Source organism: Rutidosis leptorrhynchoides, chromosome 1, assembly GCF_046630445.1.
Source record: "Rutidosis leptorrhynchoides isolate AG116_Rl617_1_P2 chromosome 1, CSIRO_AGI_Rlap_v1, whole genome shotgun sequence".
Taxonomy (NCBI): Eukaryota; Viridiplantae; Streptophyta; class Magnoliopsida; order Asterales; family Asteraceae; genus Rutidosis; species Rutidosis leptorrhynchoides.
In genome coordinates this window covers 681,938,905-681,960,577 of record NC_092333.1, presented here as the reverse complement: position 1 = coordinate 681,960,577, position 21,673 = coordinate 681,938,905, and the positions used below count along the sequence as shown (strand labels likewise).

Sequence of the window (21,673 nt, the reverse complement as noted above, 5' to 3'; positions counted from 1 at the left end):
ATCCCATGTACATCATGCTCACTTAGAAAATTGATAATAAGACCATCACCTCTTAAGGTTGAAAAAGAATCACCAATGTTTCTTGAAAGAATTCAAGGTGATATATGTGGACCAATTCATCCACCATGTGAACCATTTAGATATTTCATGGTCCTAATAGACGCATCTAATAGATGGTCTCATGTTTGTCTATTATCAAGTCGAAACATAGCATTTGCAAAATTTCTTGCTCAAATTATTAAATTGAGAGCACATTTCCATGATTATACTATTGAAAGGGTGAGATTAGATAATGCTGGTGAGTTTACATCTCAAGCATTTAATGATTTTTGCATGTCTATTGGGATTGTTGTTGAACATCCTGTTGCTCATGTACATACACAAAATGGTTTAGCCGAATCACTAATTAAACGATTGCAGTTAATAGCTAGACCATTAATAATGAGAACAAAACTCCCAGTATCTGTATGAGGTCATGCAATTTTACATGCTGCATCATTAATTCGCATTAGACCAAGTGCAAGTCATACATATTCTCCCTTGCAACTTGCTTTTGGCCATCAGCCAAATATTTCTCACCTTAGAACATTTGGTTGTGCGGTTTATGTTCCTATCGCACCACCACAGCGCACTAAAATGGGTCCTCAAAGAAGGATGGGAATATATGTTGGATATGAAACATCTTCAATCATAAGATATATTGAACCCATGACGGGTGATGTTTCTAAAGCACATTTTGCTGATTGTCACTTTAATGAAACATTGTTCCTTAGATTAAGGGGAGAAATAAAAAATAAAGAAAATGATGTTTCATGGTGTGAACCTCAATTAATGTATCTTGATCCTCGCACAAAAGAATGCGAGACCGAAGTTCAAAAAATAATGCACATGCAAGAACTTGCGAATAAATTGCCTGATGCATTTACAGATACAAAAAGAGTGACTAAATCATATATACCAGCAGTAAATGCTCCAGCTCGAATTGAAATTCCAAAAATTGACAATAATGTCCCTCTTGAATCTTTACCACGCCAGAAACGTGGGAGACCAATTGGTTCCAAAGATAAAAATCCTCGAAAAAGAAAATCAGCTGATAATGAAGTAAAAGAAAGTGTTCAAGAAGAACCACAAATCAATACTCCTTCTGCAGAGGAGATTGATGATGTCAATACGGAATTTTCAATCAATTATGCACATTCAAAAATATTATGGAATCGAAATAAAATGAAAAATCTTGATGAGATTTTTTCATATAATGTTGCATATGACGTCATGAATGATGATGATGATCCAGAATCAAAATCTGTCATGAAATGTCAAAATAGACATGATTGGGATCATTGGAAAGGAGCAATACGAGCTGAATTTGAATCGCTCAATAAAAGAAAAGTTTTCGGATCTATCATTCTCACACCTAAGGATGTGAAACCTGTGGGATATAGATGGGTTTTTGTGCGAAAAAGAAATGAGAAAAATGAAGTTACAAGGTATAAAGCTAGACTTGTAGCTCAAGGTTTTTCTCAAAGACCAGGAGTTGATTATGAGGAAACTTATTCTTCTGTTATGGATGCAATTACTTTTAGATACTTAATTAGTCTGGCAATTTCTAAAAATTTAGAAATGCATCTCATGGATGTTGTGACTGCTTATCTATATGGATCACTTGATAGTGATATATATATGAAGATACCTGAAGGATTTAAGGTATCAGAAGCAACCAATGCAAAATCCAAAGAAACGTACTCAATCAAGTTACAAAGGTCTCTATATGGGTTGAAACAATTGGGTCGCATGTGGTATAAACGATTAAGTGATTACTTGATAAGCAAATGTTATACCAATAATCTTATTTGCCCATGTGTTTTCATTAAGAAAACAACATCCGGATATGTGATCATAGCTGTTTATGTTGATGATCTTAATATCATAGGTACAAATAAAGATATCCATGAAGCCATTCAACTTCTAAAGAAAGAATTTGAAATTAAAGATCTCGAAAAAATCAAGTATTGCCTTGGTTTACAAATTGAGCATATGCCTAATGGTTTACTTGTACATCAAACAACATATACTGAAAAGATTTTAAAACGTTTTAATATGGACAAAGCAAAACCATTAAGTACTCCTATGGTTGTTAGATCACTTAATGTTGACACTGATCCATTTCGTCCCTGTGAAGATCATGAAGATATCCTGGGACCAGAAGTACCATATCTTAGTACAATTGGAGCTCTTATGTATCTTACAAATTGTACAAGACCTGACATTTTTTTTGCAGTTAATTTGTTGGCAAGGTTCAGCTCAGTTCCTACCAAAAGACACTGGAATGGGTTCAAACACATATTTCGATACCTTCGAGGAACTACTGATTTAGGATTATTTTATTCTAACGAATCGAAACAAGATTTGGTTGGTTATGCAGATGCAGGTTATTTATCTGATCCACATAAAGCTAAATCTCAAAATGGATATGTATTCCTAAATGGAGGTACCGCAATATCATGGCGTTCTCAAAAACAAACACTTGTTGCAACATCATCAAATCATGCCGAAGTGATTGCATTACATGAAGCTACTCGGGAATGTTTTTAGTTGAGATCAATGACACAACTCATTACTGATTCTTGTGGACTAGAACGCGATAAAAGTCCAACAACTATCTATGAAGATAATGTAGCTTGCATAACACAGATGAAAGAAGGGTATATCAAAAGTGACCGAACAAAACACATACCTCCTAGATTCTTCTCATACACTCAAAATCTCATTAAGGACAACCAGATTGAAATGAGATATGTTCAGTCCGGCAAAAACTCTACTGAACTTTTCACCAAAGCACTTCTAACTGTTATTTTCAGAACACACGTTCATAATATTGGCATGAGGCATGTTCAGAAGATGTAACAACTCAGGCGTTGCCTACTTGAGGGGGAGTCAACTCTACGCTGCACTCTTTTTTCCTTAGCTAAAGTTTTATCCCAATGGGTTTTCTTTAGCAAAGTTTTTAACGAGGCAGTACTAGTTATTCTCTAATAAAATTGCCATCCAAGTGGGAGTGTTATAAAAGTCAATATTGGATGCCAATTTTATTATTATTATAGATATTGTATAGTAGATTTTTTTGAGTATATATATATGTGTTATGAGTTCATAATGTACTCACTTCAAAAATATATAAAACACATACTTCTCTCATATTCCCTCTATACACTTATTAGTCATCAGACCACTAAATGTAGTTATAAGCCTACTGAATTATAACACTTAATTAATTATAATAATGACATCACTAAAGGGCTTTAGATTTTTTTTTCTTTTTTGATTTTTTTAATTAAAAAAAGTTTATTTATGATGTCATCATTTTACAGATATAATAGAAACTATAGATAAATTAATTTTACTTTTAATATATATTTTAAACTTAATCTTTAATTAGCCTGCCCTTCACCTATCTCAATTGAATTATTTTGGTTAGCATTCATTTGTTTCGATTTTTGTTGATCACCGTAAAGAAAAGAAAAGATATTTTTAGAGAATGTTGTTCCCGAGTTTTTTAAGAAGGGAAAAGGAAAGAATTGGAAAGAAAATTATGCACAATTGTCTCTCCTTTTCAAATCGGACAAATTTGATTCTTTTCTCTTCTCTTCATTTCTTTTCCTTCCGTAAAAACTTGGGAATAGTGTCCGTAATATATTTTTTCGTGCTTGAAAAAAAAAACTTAGTGGGCCGATCCTGATGTAACTTTAAAATGGAGTTTCTGAAATCGGCCTACTTTGTAAATAGGGATGACATCGGGTCGGGTTTGGGTCGAGTTTAGGTAATCCCGGACCCAAACCCGATTAAGAAACCCGGCCCGAAACCCGGCCCGAACCCGTCGGGTCCCCATTTACTTACATACTATCGGGTTTCGGGTTTTTTCACGGGTAAACGGGTATACCGATTAGTCATTCTGTATCTTTGTTTCAATAAGTTACCAAATCAAAATATCGGAAAATAACTTAACTGCTTCATGTTTAAAGTAATATAAAATATCACATACAAAAAGTTGATTAAAAAGTTTCTAAAATAGTCAAATACATAAAGTATATAAAATATCACATCTCGAAACTTGTTATATATGATTATGATTATATTAAATAAAATTATACTCGTTTTCAAAACAAATAAGAGATCTCTTTCATACATTAATAATATAATATTAATACTAAAATTTTACATAAAAATTATTATTAAAATTCATCGGGTCGGGTATACAGGTATGCGGATCGGGTATACGGGTCGGGTAAACGTGTTTGTATTCAAAACCATGCCCGAACCCAAACCCAGAAAATTATTTTGTAACTATCCCCATACTCAATCCATGACCCGACAGACTCGGGTCAAACTTGGCCAATTATAACGGGTTGCGGGGGTTCAGATTTTGCCATCCCTACAGTGGTAAACCTTGAACAGAAATTGGTCCAATTCGTAAACCTTGAACAGAAAATTACGTTGATAGATAATTCAACAAGATACTGTGAATAGTTAGTGACTGCAATTCTTGTTTCTTTGCTGCTTAAAGTTCGAAAAATAAATTCCGAAGGGACGGTTAACAGGTATAAACCTAGTTTATATAATTGTTACTATTTTGATTATTCTAATTGTTATCATATACTCAGTTTTGGAAGAAGATTATTTTCAATTGGAATACATACAATTGCATTATTAGGTATATATATGAATTTTTCATTGGAGTATCATCTTAATGGTATGCTAATTAGGGCTGATTCTCAGAAATGGCATACAATTACGATTGCTAGTATTTACTACCCGGATTTTAGGATTTTAGGCTGACTTCATGCTAAATTAGGACTTATATACGAAATTTTGAGTTTAAATTTTGATTAAAATTAATATTTAAATGTACAAATATCTGTTCTCAGCAATTATCTAGTGACAGTATGTGTGAAAGTGATGAATCCATCCATTTAACTATGGTAGTTGTTGGCTCTTTAATTATATTGTAAAAATTCTGCAAACCAAAGGCCACCTATCGAGCATCTAATTGTGTGATTGATAGACCATTGATTGAACCTGCTTGATTACTACGTGTAGAAGATAAGTCAGCTTCTAATGAATCCTTTCCAATAAAAAATGCTGGTTGTTTAGGTGTTGGTAATGCACCCTCCCCGTCCAACATCCGAACCACAGATGACATGTTTGGTCTGTCTTCTGCTTTTTTTTGAACACATAACAACCCGACCGCCACTGATCTTATAACTTCATCTGGATGGCATGATTCTGCTAAACTTGGATTCATCAATTCAATCGTCCTTCCTTTGTTGTATACACTCCATGCCTGAATATAAAATCCACAATTTGTCAATGTTTGATACTTACTGAAAATCCCAAATTTGTCAAAGAAATGACTCTAGATCAGTTTTATATATATATTTTTTTAAGAAATATGTAGACCTGTCTAGTCCAAAAATGAAATTTATATGAGTCACGATATTCCGAAAAAGTAATTGAACTTGAACTCATTTTTTATTGGCAATGTTTGAATGTTACATGTCTTCTTCCCTAAAAATTGAATCTTATAATCTTGTTTTGCCACCAATTGAATATTACACACTTTTTTTTCCTATGAGAGAGACGTTAGTATATAACCTACAATGACAAATATTGGATTTTATGTTACCTTTCTTGTCAATTTGCCCTTAGTTTTATGACATTGTGCAATCAAAACAAATAGTTTGTGATTAGTGAACTTACATGTCCGGTAAGATTGTTTACATGCTCGGGATGGTTGAATCCTCTATTTTTCTTCCCACTCACTATCTCCAACACCAAAACGCCAAAGCTAAATACATCTGACTTCGTTGAGAAAATACCATTAATTACATACTCCGGCGACATGTAACCACTGCACGCATCAATATGTCAATAAAAGCAACATCGATTAATTAGTTGAACTGAAGTAGAAGGTAAGTTATTTAGAATGACATACTATGTGCCAACAACTCTCTGTGTATTTCCTTGGGTCTCGTTTCCTCCAAAACTTCGAGCTAGCCCAAAGTCTGATATCTTAGGGTTCATATCATGATCTAGTAGAATGTTTCCAGCTTTAAGATCTCTATGAATGATTCTTAATCGTGAATCATGATGCAGGTAGAGAAGTCCCCGAGCAATTCCTTTGATGATGTTGTAGCGCTTCGGCCAATCAAGGAGCACACTTCGGTTTTCATCTGCCCAAAACGGTTGGTTTGTTATCTTTAAAGGTAGTTCCTAGCAGAGTTCTTAGACTCTTACTAGTCAAGAGTAAATTCTGATTACCTAAAAACGAGGCGACTTAGACCCAACTTTTAAATGACCTTACTTTGACGAATCATTCACCGACTCTTCTGGGTCATGTTAACTTATGATATTACGAGTTACAAGTCTTAAAATCTGACAGTATCTCAAGGTAATATAAAAAGTTAAAGAAGAAAATACAAAAAGAAATAACTCGAATTCGTATTAAATTGACTAGTTGCTTTTATTGCCTTTTGGTGCCTTGGTGACTTCTCTCCTTACTGTACTTTACATGGGAACAATAATCTTAGAAGATGATCATTACTATAAGTATTATCTTAAAGACACCATAGACAGTATGAAAAGTTGTGATTAAAAAATTGGTTGCAGGGTTAATGGCTGATTAAAGAATCAAGTTTTTAATAACGTTTCTCCAACTCGCTTAATTACCCCTGCCTAATCAAGATTAACTTTCTAAATGCATAACAAATTCAGTAATTCATCATAGTTTACTATATGTTGTCTACTTAAATTTTATTTTACTATTGCTCTAATTTCATGTTATGTCCCTTATGTGTCAAGACACGAGTTGAAATTTATGATTTCGAGTCACAGTTCGAGTTGTGAGTCCACAACAATGGTTCAGCCATGTCTATAACTCTTGAACTAATGCATATATGATACTTACCAAATATGAATGAGTCTAAGCTTTTATTGGGCATGTACTCATAGATTAATAACTTTTCATCTCCTTTTATGCAACAGCCGAGGAGCTTCACCAGATTACGATGCTGAACTCTCGAAATGCATGTGACTTCATTTTTGAACTCATCAACTCCTTGGTTGGAAGTTGTGCAGAGACGCTTAACTGCAATCTCTAGCCCCTCTTCTAGCACACCCTGAAGTGTACCATCTTTTAATGTTAGTAATTTCAAAATCTTATCTGTACCTTTTGTTTAGATCACTTATTTATTTATAATGTGTTGATTGGGTACTGTGGTTGTTGTGTAGATTCGTAAACTTTGCCTTTCTCAAAAAGTAATAAATAAAAAAGTGCTATTGGGTACCTTATAAACGACTCCAAATCCACCCTCTCCAAGTTTATTATCGGTTGAAAAATTGGCAGTAGCAGTAGATATTGTAGTAAAGCTAAACATTTGTAATTCTTCATTTCCTCCCTTTATTGATTGCTCATTGTTCTTCTTTTTTCTTACATACCACAACCATGTCGAGATGAAGCATATTAGAAGAACCCCGGTAACGATTACACTTAATATTACTTTAATGTTTGGTCCATCTTTCTTTTTGGAAGTTGATAAAGCAACTGTATGATATTAGCATATAGAAATGATGTTAGCTTTTCAATCATATACCACTAATTTAACAAGTGAGTAAAATTTTACCTAATTCAGATGAAGCCATTCTTACAAAAATATCTCCATTATTAGCAGACTCACGCATGTCTATAAGATCTTTAAACCAATGCACGCAGCCCTTTCCTCCCAAACTGTCATCGGGTAATGCATAAGCCATACAAGTACAATTCTTTAAGCATTTCGCTTCACATTCTTCCAAATTCATGCTCATGTTGAACCATGTACCTTCTGTGTCTGGCAAACTAAAATTAGAGTACTTGATAAAACCATCTGTTCCGTTTACGCAATCTAACGGTGTTCGTCTAACACAACCCTCTGACCAGTCCGCTGCTTCCCAACTCTTTTGGTTTCTAGGCACAAATCTTTCGTTATCCAAGCAATTGCACGTTTGCCTCCTCGTATCGAGGCTGCAAGTTCCATAAGCCTTACAAATGTTATACGGATCACAAATGTCTATTGGAAATGCGGTGTTGAGAGTCCACTTTTTATAAGCTTCTTCCCATACCCAATCTTGTACCTCCCCTGAAGAGTTTAAGGTGAACCTGGATATGATAGAACTGTTTTCAATGTAATAATTCCAAGACGCCTCGTTTTCATTCATAACTACAGTGTATATCAGAGTCAAGTTTAAGCTATATTTAAACCCAGTAACTCGAAAGTTTTTCCAAGGTCCACCCCGAAAGTTGATCACCGAACCTTGTTTTAGTTTGTTTTCTGGATAACCGTTGGTGTCTGCCTCCCATGTGAATTCACCAGGAGATGGATCTTGATTATTTCTCCATGAAGATAGACGCCATTCGATTCCCCTCGAGTAGTCTTTCCCCAGCTTCATGTGATAAAGAATAGTATCAGTTGGATAATCAAAACTCTGCCACATCATCTTCCCCTGTTGATCCATCAACACTAGATTTCCTGTGTCATGAAGCTTTGCTGTCGCATTTGGTGATGTCATCGTCGTGTTGGATGACCAAATAATGGTGTTATTGTTAAAAATCCCGAGAATTCCCGTATCCACAATTTTTAATACAACCGGCGATACTACGGGGAGCGGGTGGTTTCTGTTAGCAACCCAAACCGGTGTTCTAACTGAAATTTGCTTGTACCAAATACCAACATATCTGTTTTCAGAGTTATCTGGCCTGAAAAATCCAAGTTCAAAAACTCGAGTTTCTGAGACCAATGTGTCCCCTTCTGTCAAGAATTGTGAAGTCGAAATGATTTCGAGTTCAGTAGTGTTGATTTTGTGTACATATATAATCAAAACCGAAAAGAGAAAAATGAGTGCTCTTTCCATTTTTAGCTAATTATTTAGTTGTTCTACTGATATGGATGTTATGATGACTCAAATTTTTCCAAGTTTCTTTTGTTTTCAAGAGCCATCACCAAGTTGGTCTATTTATAATACACGAAGCCCAAAGCCGTCATAGTCAAATAACTCAGATTTATATTAAATGGTTACCTGTTTTTTCTTCCACTATCAACCACATCTAGACCTGGCAATTGTGACCCACACACTTAAATTCGGGTCAAATGGGTCAAACTTTCAGGTCAATTGGGTCTTGAGAAAAACTAAGCCTAAAAATGTAAATTAAAACTTAAAAAAAGATCTAAATGTGTTTCTCTCCAACCTATTGAGTCCTATAAAAAAACTGAAGGAACAGGTCTAATGAGTATCAATACTCAAAAATCAATAAATAGAAATGGGTCAAATGGGTTTTGTGAACGGGTCAAATGGGTCGAGCACAAAAAGTTTCATCCGTCAAAAATTTATGAAAGCATTTATGGTTATATCATTTATTATGTTTATTAATAGTTCTTATGTATATATATTATATATAATAAATAATAATAACTAAAATAATGTAATAAATGTAAAAAAAGCGATCTAACCCATTTGACCCAACTGACCTGTGACCCATTTCGACCCATTACCCAAACCGACCCAACCTGACCCATTTTGACCCGTTTAAAAAATTGACCCGTTTGACCTATGATCCATTTCAACCCAAAACCATATTGGCCCGTTACCCAAACCGACCCGTTTGCCAGGCATAACCACATCCAGTCACATTCTTCGAGTAACTGTAACCTTGAATATTTTCTTTGATCACTTCTCTATCTCTATCTCTATCTTTATTTTCTATTATATATTAAAAAAAAAATTAATAGAACAATAATTTAATTTATGATAATTTTCAATCATTGAATTAAAAAATTACACTCAATACCTCTGTAATCTAGCTATTCATTTATATTATTTGTACATATAGTGCTATATACTCAAAAATTTATAATTAATCTACCAATAATGCCCTTAAAAATAATTAATTTAAATACGATTCCTATAATCTATTCCATATAACTTATCAACTTTATTTGATATTATAATTTAATTTAATTTATTTAAGTTAATAGAAATTAACATTATCTATATACAGAACTCCGTATATACATACAATTATTTGTACATACTAGTTAAAGACCCGCGGTTTCGCGGGATTATTGAAGGGTCTAATCATTTAAGCTATAAAATTAAATATATAAATTTAAAAACTATTATTATGTCTAGATGAACATTAAACCAAATGTTTTTTAGGGGTTTGAAATTTTTAAAATTTCAAAATGTTCTAACTAACTATTATTAAGTCTATGATGAACATTAAACCAAATGTTTTATAGGGGATTCAAATTTTAAAGTTTCAAAATGTACTAACGAATAAATAAAAAAACAAAATTTTGATTCAAATTAAATAAATCATCTTCGATATCGTAATGTAGTTTTAGGCGATTGAATTAAGAATTGTGGATGGTTATCTCAGATCTTCGTTGTATTTTCCCACATATTCGACAATGTAGTTATTCTTGTTAGATGATCATGAATTGTGAATAATGACATAACCCCTTGTCTTGTTGTTAGTACTTTGTGCATCCCTGAGAAAGTCTTCTGTCGTGATTCGTCAGCCTATAATGAGTTGAAACGTTATATTTGTAATAATATGCATAATATTGTAATATTTTTTTAATTATTTAGAAGATGTATGAAGTTTAGGATTTAGTATACCTCAACCATAAAGTTGTGCCTAATAGTAAGCTTTCCAACTAAAAATGATATATAATTGTGATAATTTGACATTGCCGCTTCGTCTATTTTATTCACAAAATCTTTCCCTGTTAAAGTATTTGATATTGTGGCTTCTAAATTTCTAAATTTTGTAGTAAGTGCAATCTCTTATTTCGTAATTTCAGATGTTAAAGATTTCATTTTTTCAAGTTGAGGTCCAAAAACATCAATATGAGTGTTGATTAATTGTCACAATCAAAATTAAGTTAATGTATGTTAATCTGTCATAACCCGTCCTTAACCATAAGAACGCGTTAGATAACGTATGATTTCATTGCGAGGTATTGACCTCTATATGAGACATTTTTGAAAGAAAACTGCATATATTATACATTACAAACCATAACCATTATTTTTGTTACAAGCTTAAGACAATAAAAAGAAGATTAACGTTTAGCGATAATCTTCGACTTACAAACTTTACAAATGATGACAACAACACGGTTTCTAGCATATTTTACAATACAACATCTCGGATATGCAGTTTTATTTTTGACACAAACATGCGTACGCAAGATTCTGGTTAGATCCAACATGATGCAGCGGAAGCTTTAGTAATCTCCTGAGAATAGACATGTTTTAAAAGGTCAACATAAAGTTGGTGAGATATAGGTTTAATGCCGGCAGCAATATATATATATAGACCACAAGATTTCGTATATAAACAGTTTAATAAAAGTATTCTAAGTGGTTGAGCACTTGATAACCATACTTAACATTTTCACGTCGCATATTCCCTTTAATATGAAATCTTACTACACCGTACCAAGTGTAGTCACAAAACGAAGTACTGTGCAACCGTTGAATACTGGTCGTCCAGTCCGGTTGGGGTTGTCAGGCCCGATAGATCTATCAACAGGATTCGCGTTTACAATACCGCTGTAAATATTAGTTACCAAGCTACAGGGAAGTATGCCAGTGGTACAACTCAACGTAGAATATATTTTTCAGTTACTTGTGTCCATAATGTAAAACATAAAATACATGTATTCTCATCCCGAAATATTTAGAGTTTAAAAGTGGGACTATATACTCACTCTTGTCTTGATGATATAAATAATTTGACTCGGTCTTCCGGTTGATATCACGAACCTATCCATATATAATATATCAATATGTTTTCATTTTTAAACAAACGTTATAAATATATACTTGTTATACTTTTAATACTTTGAATAATTCCTTAGTCCGTAGTTAGCAGTCCGATGTTAGTAATTCAATTTTTAATGGTTCATTTTTAGATGTTTAATATACCCGCAATGAATAAATACAACCCCCAACGAAATAAATAAAACTCCCGTAAAACCCCATCATAAATGTATTGGTCGAGATTAATCTTGACCCATGGTACCGGTGTTGTCAAATGACGTGTTGCGTACATAAAGTACCGGTGTTGTCAAATGACGTGTTGCGTACAATCATGGGATCTTATGATTAATCTTCTCGTGTTGCTTACGGGTGATCCTGAACCATATGAAATTGAATTATGAGTACATATATATAAAATATCATGTTATCTTAGAAGTATGTGATTTTATGTAAATTTTTCCAATGAATCCCGAAGTTGAAATTGTCTAGGATAACCAATTTTGTTTCGGTCATAGTTTCTTCGTTACAAGTCCGTTTTCGTTGATTCAAATTGCCATCTTCTTGGATCGAGTTCTTCTTTAAGACTATGAACTGTAAATACCTTGGTTTGTATTCAAAATCATACGGCATAAGTGATAGTTTAGTGAAACATATGAAGTTAAACATTTTGTTACAACAAAATCATTTAATGACCATTTTTCCAAAAATACTTATACTTTGAAAAACCAAGTTTTACCTTGTTAAATTAACATATAAATAAGTTATGTTACATGTCTTGAAGTATTTTAAAAGTTAAGTTAGAAGGATCTATTTAGTTTGCAAACAAGTTTGAAAACATTCAAACTATGTTCTTGTTGTTAAACTTGTATACCACAAAATATGATAGCTATATATATATGAATCGAATAAGGTTATGAACATAGATTCTACCTCAAGTTCCTTGGATGAAGTTGCTGTAAAAGGGAAGTAAGAAGCTAGAATCAAAAGGGTGATAGAAGTGGATGAAAGATTGGAAGTAAGTTGGTGTTCTTGGAGGGTTTTCTTGAAGTGTTTTTGTATGGTTTTCTTATGGTGTTTTAGTATGGTTTTTGAAGCTAGATCTTCTTGGAACTTTGCTGAATTGTTGAAGGTGTTTAAGGGTTATAAGTGTGTGTGTTTTAGCTAGGAGATTGAAGTAGTAAATGAATCAAAAATGATGATACATATATACTAAAAAAAACGTGAATGATGATGATGATGGACAAGTTCACATGTTGTATTTTTGTGTAATAATTCATGCATGCATCCAAATTCCAATTACCTTGCTCTAAGGGCAGTAACAAGGGTGGGTTAGGTGGTGATTTGATGTGTATTTACTATTAGTAAATACGTATAGAAGCTTGGTATGATACGAGTACAAATACTCTAGGTATACGTATAGAAATTTTGTGAAAAATGGAATGAGGATTCAAATATAGCTATCTTTTGTGAATACACTTATATGATTTTATGTATTTAAGTTCTTAAAAGTGATTAAATACATTACTTATACGATATATGTATAAACATTATAAGTCTTAAGTATTTATGTCAAATAACGTTACGTATAGTTATCGTTTTGAAAACTTAAGTTAGTAGTTTCAAAATACACATATAACTTGTTGTTGTTAATACAAAATGAGATATTAAAACATTTATTAATCATGTTAAATATGTATATATACATTTATATACACAAACGTATAATTATCATATATTGTATAGTTCGTGATATCATCGGTCAAACTAGACGGTCGAACGTTGTGTAAAACTCTTTTCGGAAATATAAATCTCAACAATTTGGATTGCTTATCATGTTGGCAAGGTTTAATTTATGTAAATATTAATCTTATAAGTATAGAATGATCGAAAAAGTGCGGGTCGTTACATTACCTCCCCGTTAAATAAATTTCGTCCCGAAATTTTAAAATTGTACCTATTTTGCGTCATCGAGAAACAAGTGTGGATACTTTTGCTTCATCTGATCCTCTCGTTCCCAAGTAAACTCGGGACCTCTTCTAGCATTCCAACGAACCTTAACAATCGGTATATTGCTCTGTTTGAGCTGTTTAACTTCACGGTCCATGATTTCGATTGGTTCTTCGACGAATTGTAGTTTCTCGTCGACATGGATTTCTTCAAGAGGAATGGTGAGGTCTTCCTTTGCAAGACACTTCTTAAGGTTTGAGACGTGAAAGGTATTATGTACTCCGGCGAGTTGTTGTGGTAACTCGAGTCGATAAGCTACCGGTCCAATGCGTTCGATGATCTTAAACGGGCCTACGTATCTTGGGTTCAGTTTACCCCTTTTGCCGAAACGTATTACACCTTTCCAAGGTGACACCTTTAGCATAACCATGTCCCCGACCTGAAACTTTAATGGTTTCCTTCGGACATCGGCGTAGCTCTTTTGGCGACTGCGGGCTGTTTTTAATCTCTCCTTGATTTGCACTATCTTCTCAGTCGTTTCATGTATGATCTCGGGACCAGTTAATTGTCGATCTCCTACTTCATTCCAACAGATAGGAGATCTACACTTCCTTCCATACAATGCTTCGAATGGCGCAGCTCCAATGCTCGCATGATAACTATTATTATACGAGAATTCTGCTAACGGTAGATATTTATCCCATCCGTTTCCAAAATCGATCACACATGCCCTGAGCATGTCTTCAAGAGTCTGAATTGTTCTCTCACTCTGCCCGTCGGTCTGCGGATGATATGCGGTACTCATATCCAAACGAGTTCCTAATGCCTCCTGTAGTGATTGCCAAAACTTTGAGGTAAATCTACTATCACGATCGGATATAATGGAAATAGGTATCCCATGCCTTGAAACAACTTCCTTTATATACAATCGTAATAGTTTCTCCATTCTATCCATTTCCTTTATAGGTAAGAAATGTGCAGACTTGGTAAGACGATCAACAATTACCCAAATGGTGTCGTATCCCCAGGCAGTCTTTGGTAACTTCGTGATGAAATCCATGGTAATACCGTCCCATTTCCATTCTGGAATTTCTGGTTGTTGAAGTAACCCTGACGGCTTCTGGTGTTCTGCTTTGACTTTGGAACAAGTTAAACATTCCCCAACATATGTTGCAACGTCTGTCTTCAAATTAGGCCACCAATAATGCGTCTTAAGATCTTGGTACATCTTTCCAACTCCAGGATGTATCGAATATCTTGTCTTATGTGCCTCGTTCAATATCAACTTCCTTAATCCACCCAACTTCGGTACCCAAATACGATTTGCAAAATATCGAATTCCATCTTCCCGCATAACGAGTTGCTTCTCATACTTCTTCATTATTTCATTTCCTATATTTTCTTTAGTAAGTGCTTCTCGTTGAACTTCTTTGATTTGTGAGTTGAGATTCATGCGAATTTTTATGTTCATCGCTCGTACTCGAATTGGTTCTCGTTCCTTTCTGCTTAGAGCATCGGCCACCACGTTCGCCTTCCCGGGATGATAACGAATTTCACAATCATAGTCGTTTATCAGCTCGACCCACCTACGTTGCCTCATGTTCAGCTGTTTCTGATCAAAAATATGTTGAAGGCTTTTATGATCAGTAAACACAGTGAATTTAACCCCATACAAGTAGTGTCTCCACATCTTCAATGCAAACACGACTGCTCCCAATTCTAGATCATGCGTCGTATAATTCCGCTCGTGAATCTTCAATTGTCGGGATGCAAATGCAATTACTTTCTTTCGTTGCATAAGAACACAACCAAAACCTTGTCGCGAAGCGTCACAATATATTTCAAAATCATCGTTCCTTTCAGGTAACGATAAAATAGGCGCCGTAGTTAACTTCTTCTTCAGTAATTGAAATGCGTTCTCCTGCTCCGAGGTCCATTCGTATTTCTTCCCTTTTTGCGTTAATGTTGTCAGCGGCTTAGCTATTCGGGAAAAATCTTGAATAAACCTTCTATAATAACCGGCTAAACCCAAAAATTGACGTATCTGCGTTGGTGTCTTAGGAGTCTCCCATTTTTCAATAGCTTCAGTTTTTGCTGGATCAACCTGAATTCCTTCGCTATTAACAACGTGACCAAGAAATTGCACTTCTTTCAACCAGAAAGCACACTTAGAAAATTTAGCATAAAGTTGTTCTTTTCTCAACAACTCCAGTATCAACCTTAAATGCTCTTCATGCTCTTGCTCACTCTTGGAATAGATAAGAATATCATCAATGAAAACGATAACAAACTTATCTAAATACGGACTACAAACTCGATTCATGAGGTCCATGAATACAGCTGGCGCATTCGTCAATCCAAACGGCATAACCAAAAATTCGTAATGACCATAACGTGTCCGAAAAGCAGTTTTCGGAATATCCTCTTCTTTGACGCGTAGTTGATGATAGCCCGATCTTAAGTCGATTTTTGAATAAACACATGATCCTTGCAATTGATCAAATAAGTCATCAATTCTCGGTAGTGGATACCGATTCTTGATAGTTAACTTATTTAATTCACGATAGTCTATACACATCCTAAAAGATCCATCTTTCTTCTTAACAAACAAAATTGGAGCTCCCCACGGTGAAGTACTCGGTCGTATGAATCCACGGTCCAGTAATTCTTTTAACTGACTTTGAAGTTCTTTTAACTCGGACGGTGCAAGTCTATATGGAGCACGAGCCACTGGTGCAGCTCCTGGTACTAAATCTATTTGAAATTCTACCGATCTAAATGGAGGTAATCCCGGCAACTCTTCCGGAAAAACTTCAGGAAAATCTCTTGCCACAGGCACGTCGTTGATGCCCTTTTCTTTCTTTTCGACTTTATTAACATGTGCTAAAATAGCGTAACATCCCTTTTCTAAACACTTCTTGGCTTTCAAACAACTAATGAGTTTTAGCTTTGAATTACCCTTCTCTCCATAAATCATCACTGGCATTTTATCCTTACCAGGAATACGAATTGCCTTCTTAGCACAAACAACTTCCGCTCCTATTTTGGACATCCAGTCCATGCCGACTATTACATCAAAACCTCCTAATTCTACGGGTATTAAGTCGATTTTAAACGTTTCTCCGGCTAGATTTATTTCACAATCACGACAAATTTTATCGGCTTTAATTAGCTTACCATTAGCTAACTCAATCAAGTACTTAGCATCTAGAGGTAATGATGAACAATTCAATTTAGTGTAAAAATTTATACACACGTAACTTCTATCGGCGCCAGTATCAAATAAAATAGATGCTGATAAGTTATTAATGGTAAACGTACCCGTAACAAGTTCCGGGTCTTCTCGTGCCTCTCTAGCATTAATAACAAACGCTCTTCCACGTGCAGGTCCGCCATTTTGATTCGGGCACTGGCTCTTATAATGACCTTGTTTTCCACACTCAAAACAAGTAATGTTAGCCAAAGCAGTTCTATTTGCGTTGGTGGCAGGAGTCTTGTTACCATTTGCATTCGTAACGAGAGCCTTACAATCTTCAGCAAGATGTCCCTGTCTATTGCATTTAGTGCACAACACACTACAGTAACCAAAATGATGTTTGTGACAACGGTTGCACAAAGGACTTTGTCCTTTGTAACCAAAGCCTGAACCGCTACCCGCACCTTTCGTGGTTTCTTGTTTCTTATAAGGTTGTTGTTGGTTACCTCGATCATAACCTCCATTCCACTTTTTCTTGTTCCCCGATACCTTCACCTCAGTATTGAATGCTTTCTTGTCCAAAATGACCTGATCCATTAGCTCGTTTGCCATAGTTATAGCTTCATGAATTGTCTTAGGTTTCGATGCTGTAACGTTTGCCTTGACCTTTTTGGGCAAACCACCTTTGTACATTTCAATCTTCCGTGCTTCGGTTGGAACCAATTCAGGACATAGTAAAACCAATTCCATGAATCGCTGATTGTAGTTGGTGATTTCAGTACCAACCACCTTCAAACTTCGTAACTCATCTTCTAACTTAATAACCTCATTCCTTGGACAATACTCGGTGATTATCATTGCTTTGAATTCTTCCCATGGAGTATCATAAGCTACATCTCCTCCTACCGCCTTCACATAATTCTTCCACCATGTGAGTGCACTATCTTGTAAAGTGCACGATGCAAACTTGGTCATGTCTTTTTCATCACAACCACTAATTTTAAACACCGTCTCCATCTTTTCTATCCATCGGGTTAAACCGATCGGTCCTTCCGTTCCACTGAATGATGATGGCTTGCAAGCTTGGAAAGTCTTGTAAGTACATCCTACACGAGGATTTGGATTAACTGCAGCAGCTCTTGCAGCCTCAACCCATAACATTCTGTCGTTCACTCGCTGGTTGATGAGTTCCTCGAGTTCTTGTTCCGTCATTCGATTCAATCGCGCCATTTCCTAATGAAAGAAAATAATTATTCACATGGATTATTATAGATGTAGTGTGTATTTATAGTACATTATAGCTTGTTAATAATATGAACCAGGTATTATTATAAAAGCCTTTTCTTCTTATTAGCGTTTTATAATTATATCTAGGGTAGTACCTACCCGTTAATGTTCATACTTAATAGCTTAGTACAGAACCAATTACTACAATCTAAATAATACTTAACCATGGAAAATTATTGCATTTCATACTTCGCTATTTTACATATGCTTATCTTACATCAAACTTTAAGCAAACCACACTAATAATATTATACAAAACATTATATGATTCCATGGCTTAATACGGCAGTGCATCGTTTGGTCTATTTTCTAGGGCGTTTAGTTCCAATGAATGGCCTAACGCTTATCCTAGCTGTCTGCCTACGTTTTGGCTGAGGAACCGAAGAACTAGATGCGGGGATAGCACTAATAGGAATAGCGGGAATAGGAGTGGTAGTGTTGAGTGGAATTGGTGCCACGTCATTCTCACTAAGTTCGGGATTTGAATTTTCTAATTCATTCGCTTTTCGTTTCTTTCCTTGATCGAATTTTTCTTTCGTAATTTCTAGTATTTCTTCCTCGGGTTCACTTTCTTCTTCGGGTTCACTTTCCTCTTCGGGTTCACTTTCCTCCTCGGGTTCACTTTCCTCCTCGGGTTCACTTTCCGATATTTCTATAGTTGGTTCATCCGGAAATTGTGAGTCTTCCCCAAAAATACCACTTTCGTCATCGGATATGTTAATGACTGAAACACAATCTGAAGGTTCTGATTCGGAGTCGCTGAATGTGATAATAAGTTTCGAGCCCGACATCTATCACATAACAACTAACCCATTAGTACTTACATAATATTTACATATGAATTTTTAACCAACAGTGATAAGCAATGGTTTTTAAAATCAGACCCGGTCAAAGTCCAGACTTTACTAATGTATCCTAACGACTTCTTGGTTAGACACACTAATGCAAACCTGGTTCGCTAAGACCAACGCTCTGATACCACATGTCATAACCCGTCCTTAACCATAAGAACGCGTTAGATAACGTATGATTTCATTGCGAGGTATTGACCTCTATATGAGACATTTTTGAAAGAAAACTGCATATATTATACATTACAAACCATAACCATTATTTTTGTTACAAGCTTAAGACAATAAAAAGAAGATTAACGTTTAGCGATAATCTTCGACTTACAAACTTTACAAATGATGACAACAACACGGTTTCTAGCATATTTTACAATACAACATCTCGGATATGCAGTTTTATTTTTGACACAAACATGCGTACGCAAGATTCTGGTTAGATCCAACATGATGCAGCGGAAGCTTTAGTAATCTCCTGAGAATAGACATGTTTTAAAAGGTCAACATAAAGTTGGTGAGATATAGGTTTAATGCCGGCAGCAATATATATATATATAGACCACAAGATTTCGTATATAAACAGTTTAATAAAAGTATTCTAAGTGGTTGAGCACTTGATAACCATACTTAACATTTTCACGTCGCATATTCCCTTTAATATGAAATCTTACTACACCGTACCAAGTGTAGTCACAAAACGAAGTACTGTGCAACCGTTGAATACTGGTCGTCCAGTCCGGTTGGGGTTGTCAGGCCCGATAGATCTATCAACAGGATTCGCGTTTACAATACCGCTGTAAATATTAGTTACCAAGCTACAGGGAAGTATGCCAGTGGTACAACTCAACGTAGAATATATTTTTCAGTTACTTGTGTCCATAATGTAAAACATAAAATACATGTATTCTCATCCCGAAATATTTAGAGTTTAAAAGTGGGACTATATACTCACTCTTGTCTTGATGATATAAATAATTTGACTCGGTCTTCCGGTTGATATCACGAACCTATCCATATATAATATATCAATATGTTTTCATTTTTAAACAAACGTTATAAATATATACTTGTTATACTTTTAATACTTTGAATAATTCCTTAGTCCGTAGTTAGCAGTCCGATGTTAGTAATTCAATTTTTAATGGTTCATTTTTAGATGTTTAATATACCCGCAATGAATAAATACAACCCCCAACGAAATAAATAAAACTCCCGTAAAACCCCATCATAAATGTATTGGTCGAGATTAATCTTGACCCATGGTACCGGTGTTGTCAAATGACGTGTTGCGTACATAAAGTACCGGTGTTGTCAAATGACGTGTTGCGTACAATCATGGGATCTTATGATTAATCTTCTCGTGTTGCTTACGGGTGATCCTGAACCATATGAAATTGAATTATGAGTACATATATATAAAATATCATGTTATCTTAGAAGTATGTGATTTTATGTAAATTTTTCCAATGAATCCCGAAGTTGAAATTGTCTAGGATAACCAATTTTGTTTCGGTCATAGTTTCTTCGTTACAAGTTCGTTTTCGTTGATTCAAATTGCCATCTTCTTGGATCGAGTTCTTCTTTAAGACTATGAACTGTAAATACCTTGGTTTGTATTCAAAATCATACGGCATAAGTGATAGTTTAGTGAAACATATGAAGTTAAACATTTTGTTACAACAAAATCATTTAATGACCATTTTTCCAAAAATACTTATACTTTGAAAAACCAAGTTTTACCTTGTTAAATTAACATATAAATAAGTTATGTTACATGTCTTGAAGTATTTTAAAAGTTAAGTTAGAAGGATCTATTTAGTTTGCAAACAAGTTTGAAAACATTCAAACTATGTTCTTGTTGTTAAACTTGTATACCACAAAATATGATAGCTATATATATATGAATCGAATAAGGTTATGAACATAGATTCTACCTCAAGTTCCTTGGATGAAGTTGCTGTAAAAGGGAAGTAAGAAGCTAGAATCAAAAGGGTGATAGAAGTGGATGAAAGATTGGAAGTAAGTTGGTGTTCTTGGAGGGTTTTCTTGAAGTGTTTTTGTATGGTTTTCTTATGGTGTTTTAGTATGGTTTTTGAAGCTAGATCTTCTTGGAACTTTGCTGAATTGTTGAAGGTGTTTAAGGGTTATAAGTGTGTGTGTTTTAGCTAGGAGATTGAAGTAGTAAATGAATCAAAAATGATGATACATATATACTAAAAAAAACGTGAATGATGATGATGATGGACAAGTTCACATGTTGTATTTTTGTGTAATAATTCATGCATGCATCCAAATTCCAATTACCTTGCTCTAAGGGCAGTAACAAGGGTGGGTTAGGTGGTGATTTGATGTGTATTTACTATTAGTAAATACGTATAGAAGCTTGGTATGATACGAGTACAAATACTCTAGGTATACGTATAGAAATTTTGTGAAAAATGGAATGAGGATTCAAATATAGCTATCTTTTGTGAATACACTTATATGATTTTATGTATTTAAGTTCTTAAAAGTGATTAAATACATTACTTATACG

At 34.6% G+C, this 21,673-nt stretch overlaps 1 protein-coding gene and 1 long non-coding RNA gene across 4 annotated transcripts; one reads left to right on the top strand and one right to left on the bottom strand.

Moving 5' to 3' along the window:
• The first annotated feature begins 4,368 nt into the window (after positions 1-4,368).
• On the top strand, positions 4,369-7,589 carry LOC139886008 (uncharacterized). Of its 3 annotated transcripts, XR_011772227.1 has the most exons (4): positions 4,369-4,595; positions 6,151-6,239; positions 7,039-7,194; positions 7,285-7,589. It is a non-coding gene; the product is annotated as an uncharacterized lncRNA (long non-coding RNA). The 3 variants fall into 3 exon arrangements; XR_011772225.1 differs by having other exon boundaries at positions 7,039-7,589; XR_011772226.1 differs by having other exon boundaries at positions 6,151-6,260; positions 7,039-7,589.
• LOC139886007 (G-type lectin S-receptor-like serine/threonine-protein kinase At4g27290) lies at positions 4,924-8,943 on the bottom strand. The gene is made up of 6 exons (XM_071869756.1): positions 7,677-8,943; positions 7,341-7,597; positions 6,962-7,172; positions 5,990-6,227; positions 5,755-5,905; positions 4,924-5,338 (listed from the first exon to the last, which is right to left on the bottom strand). Exons 1-6 carry the CDS (start codon positions 8,941-8,943, stop codon positions 5,030-5,032), a joined length of 2,433 nt encoding a protein of 810 aa, XP_071725857.1. The 3' UTR covers positions 4,924-5,029.
• Positions 8,944-21,673: the final 12,730 nt, after the last annotated feature.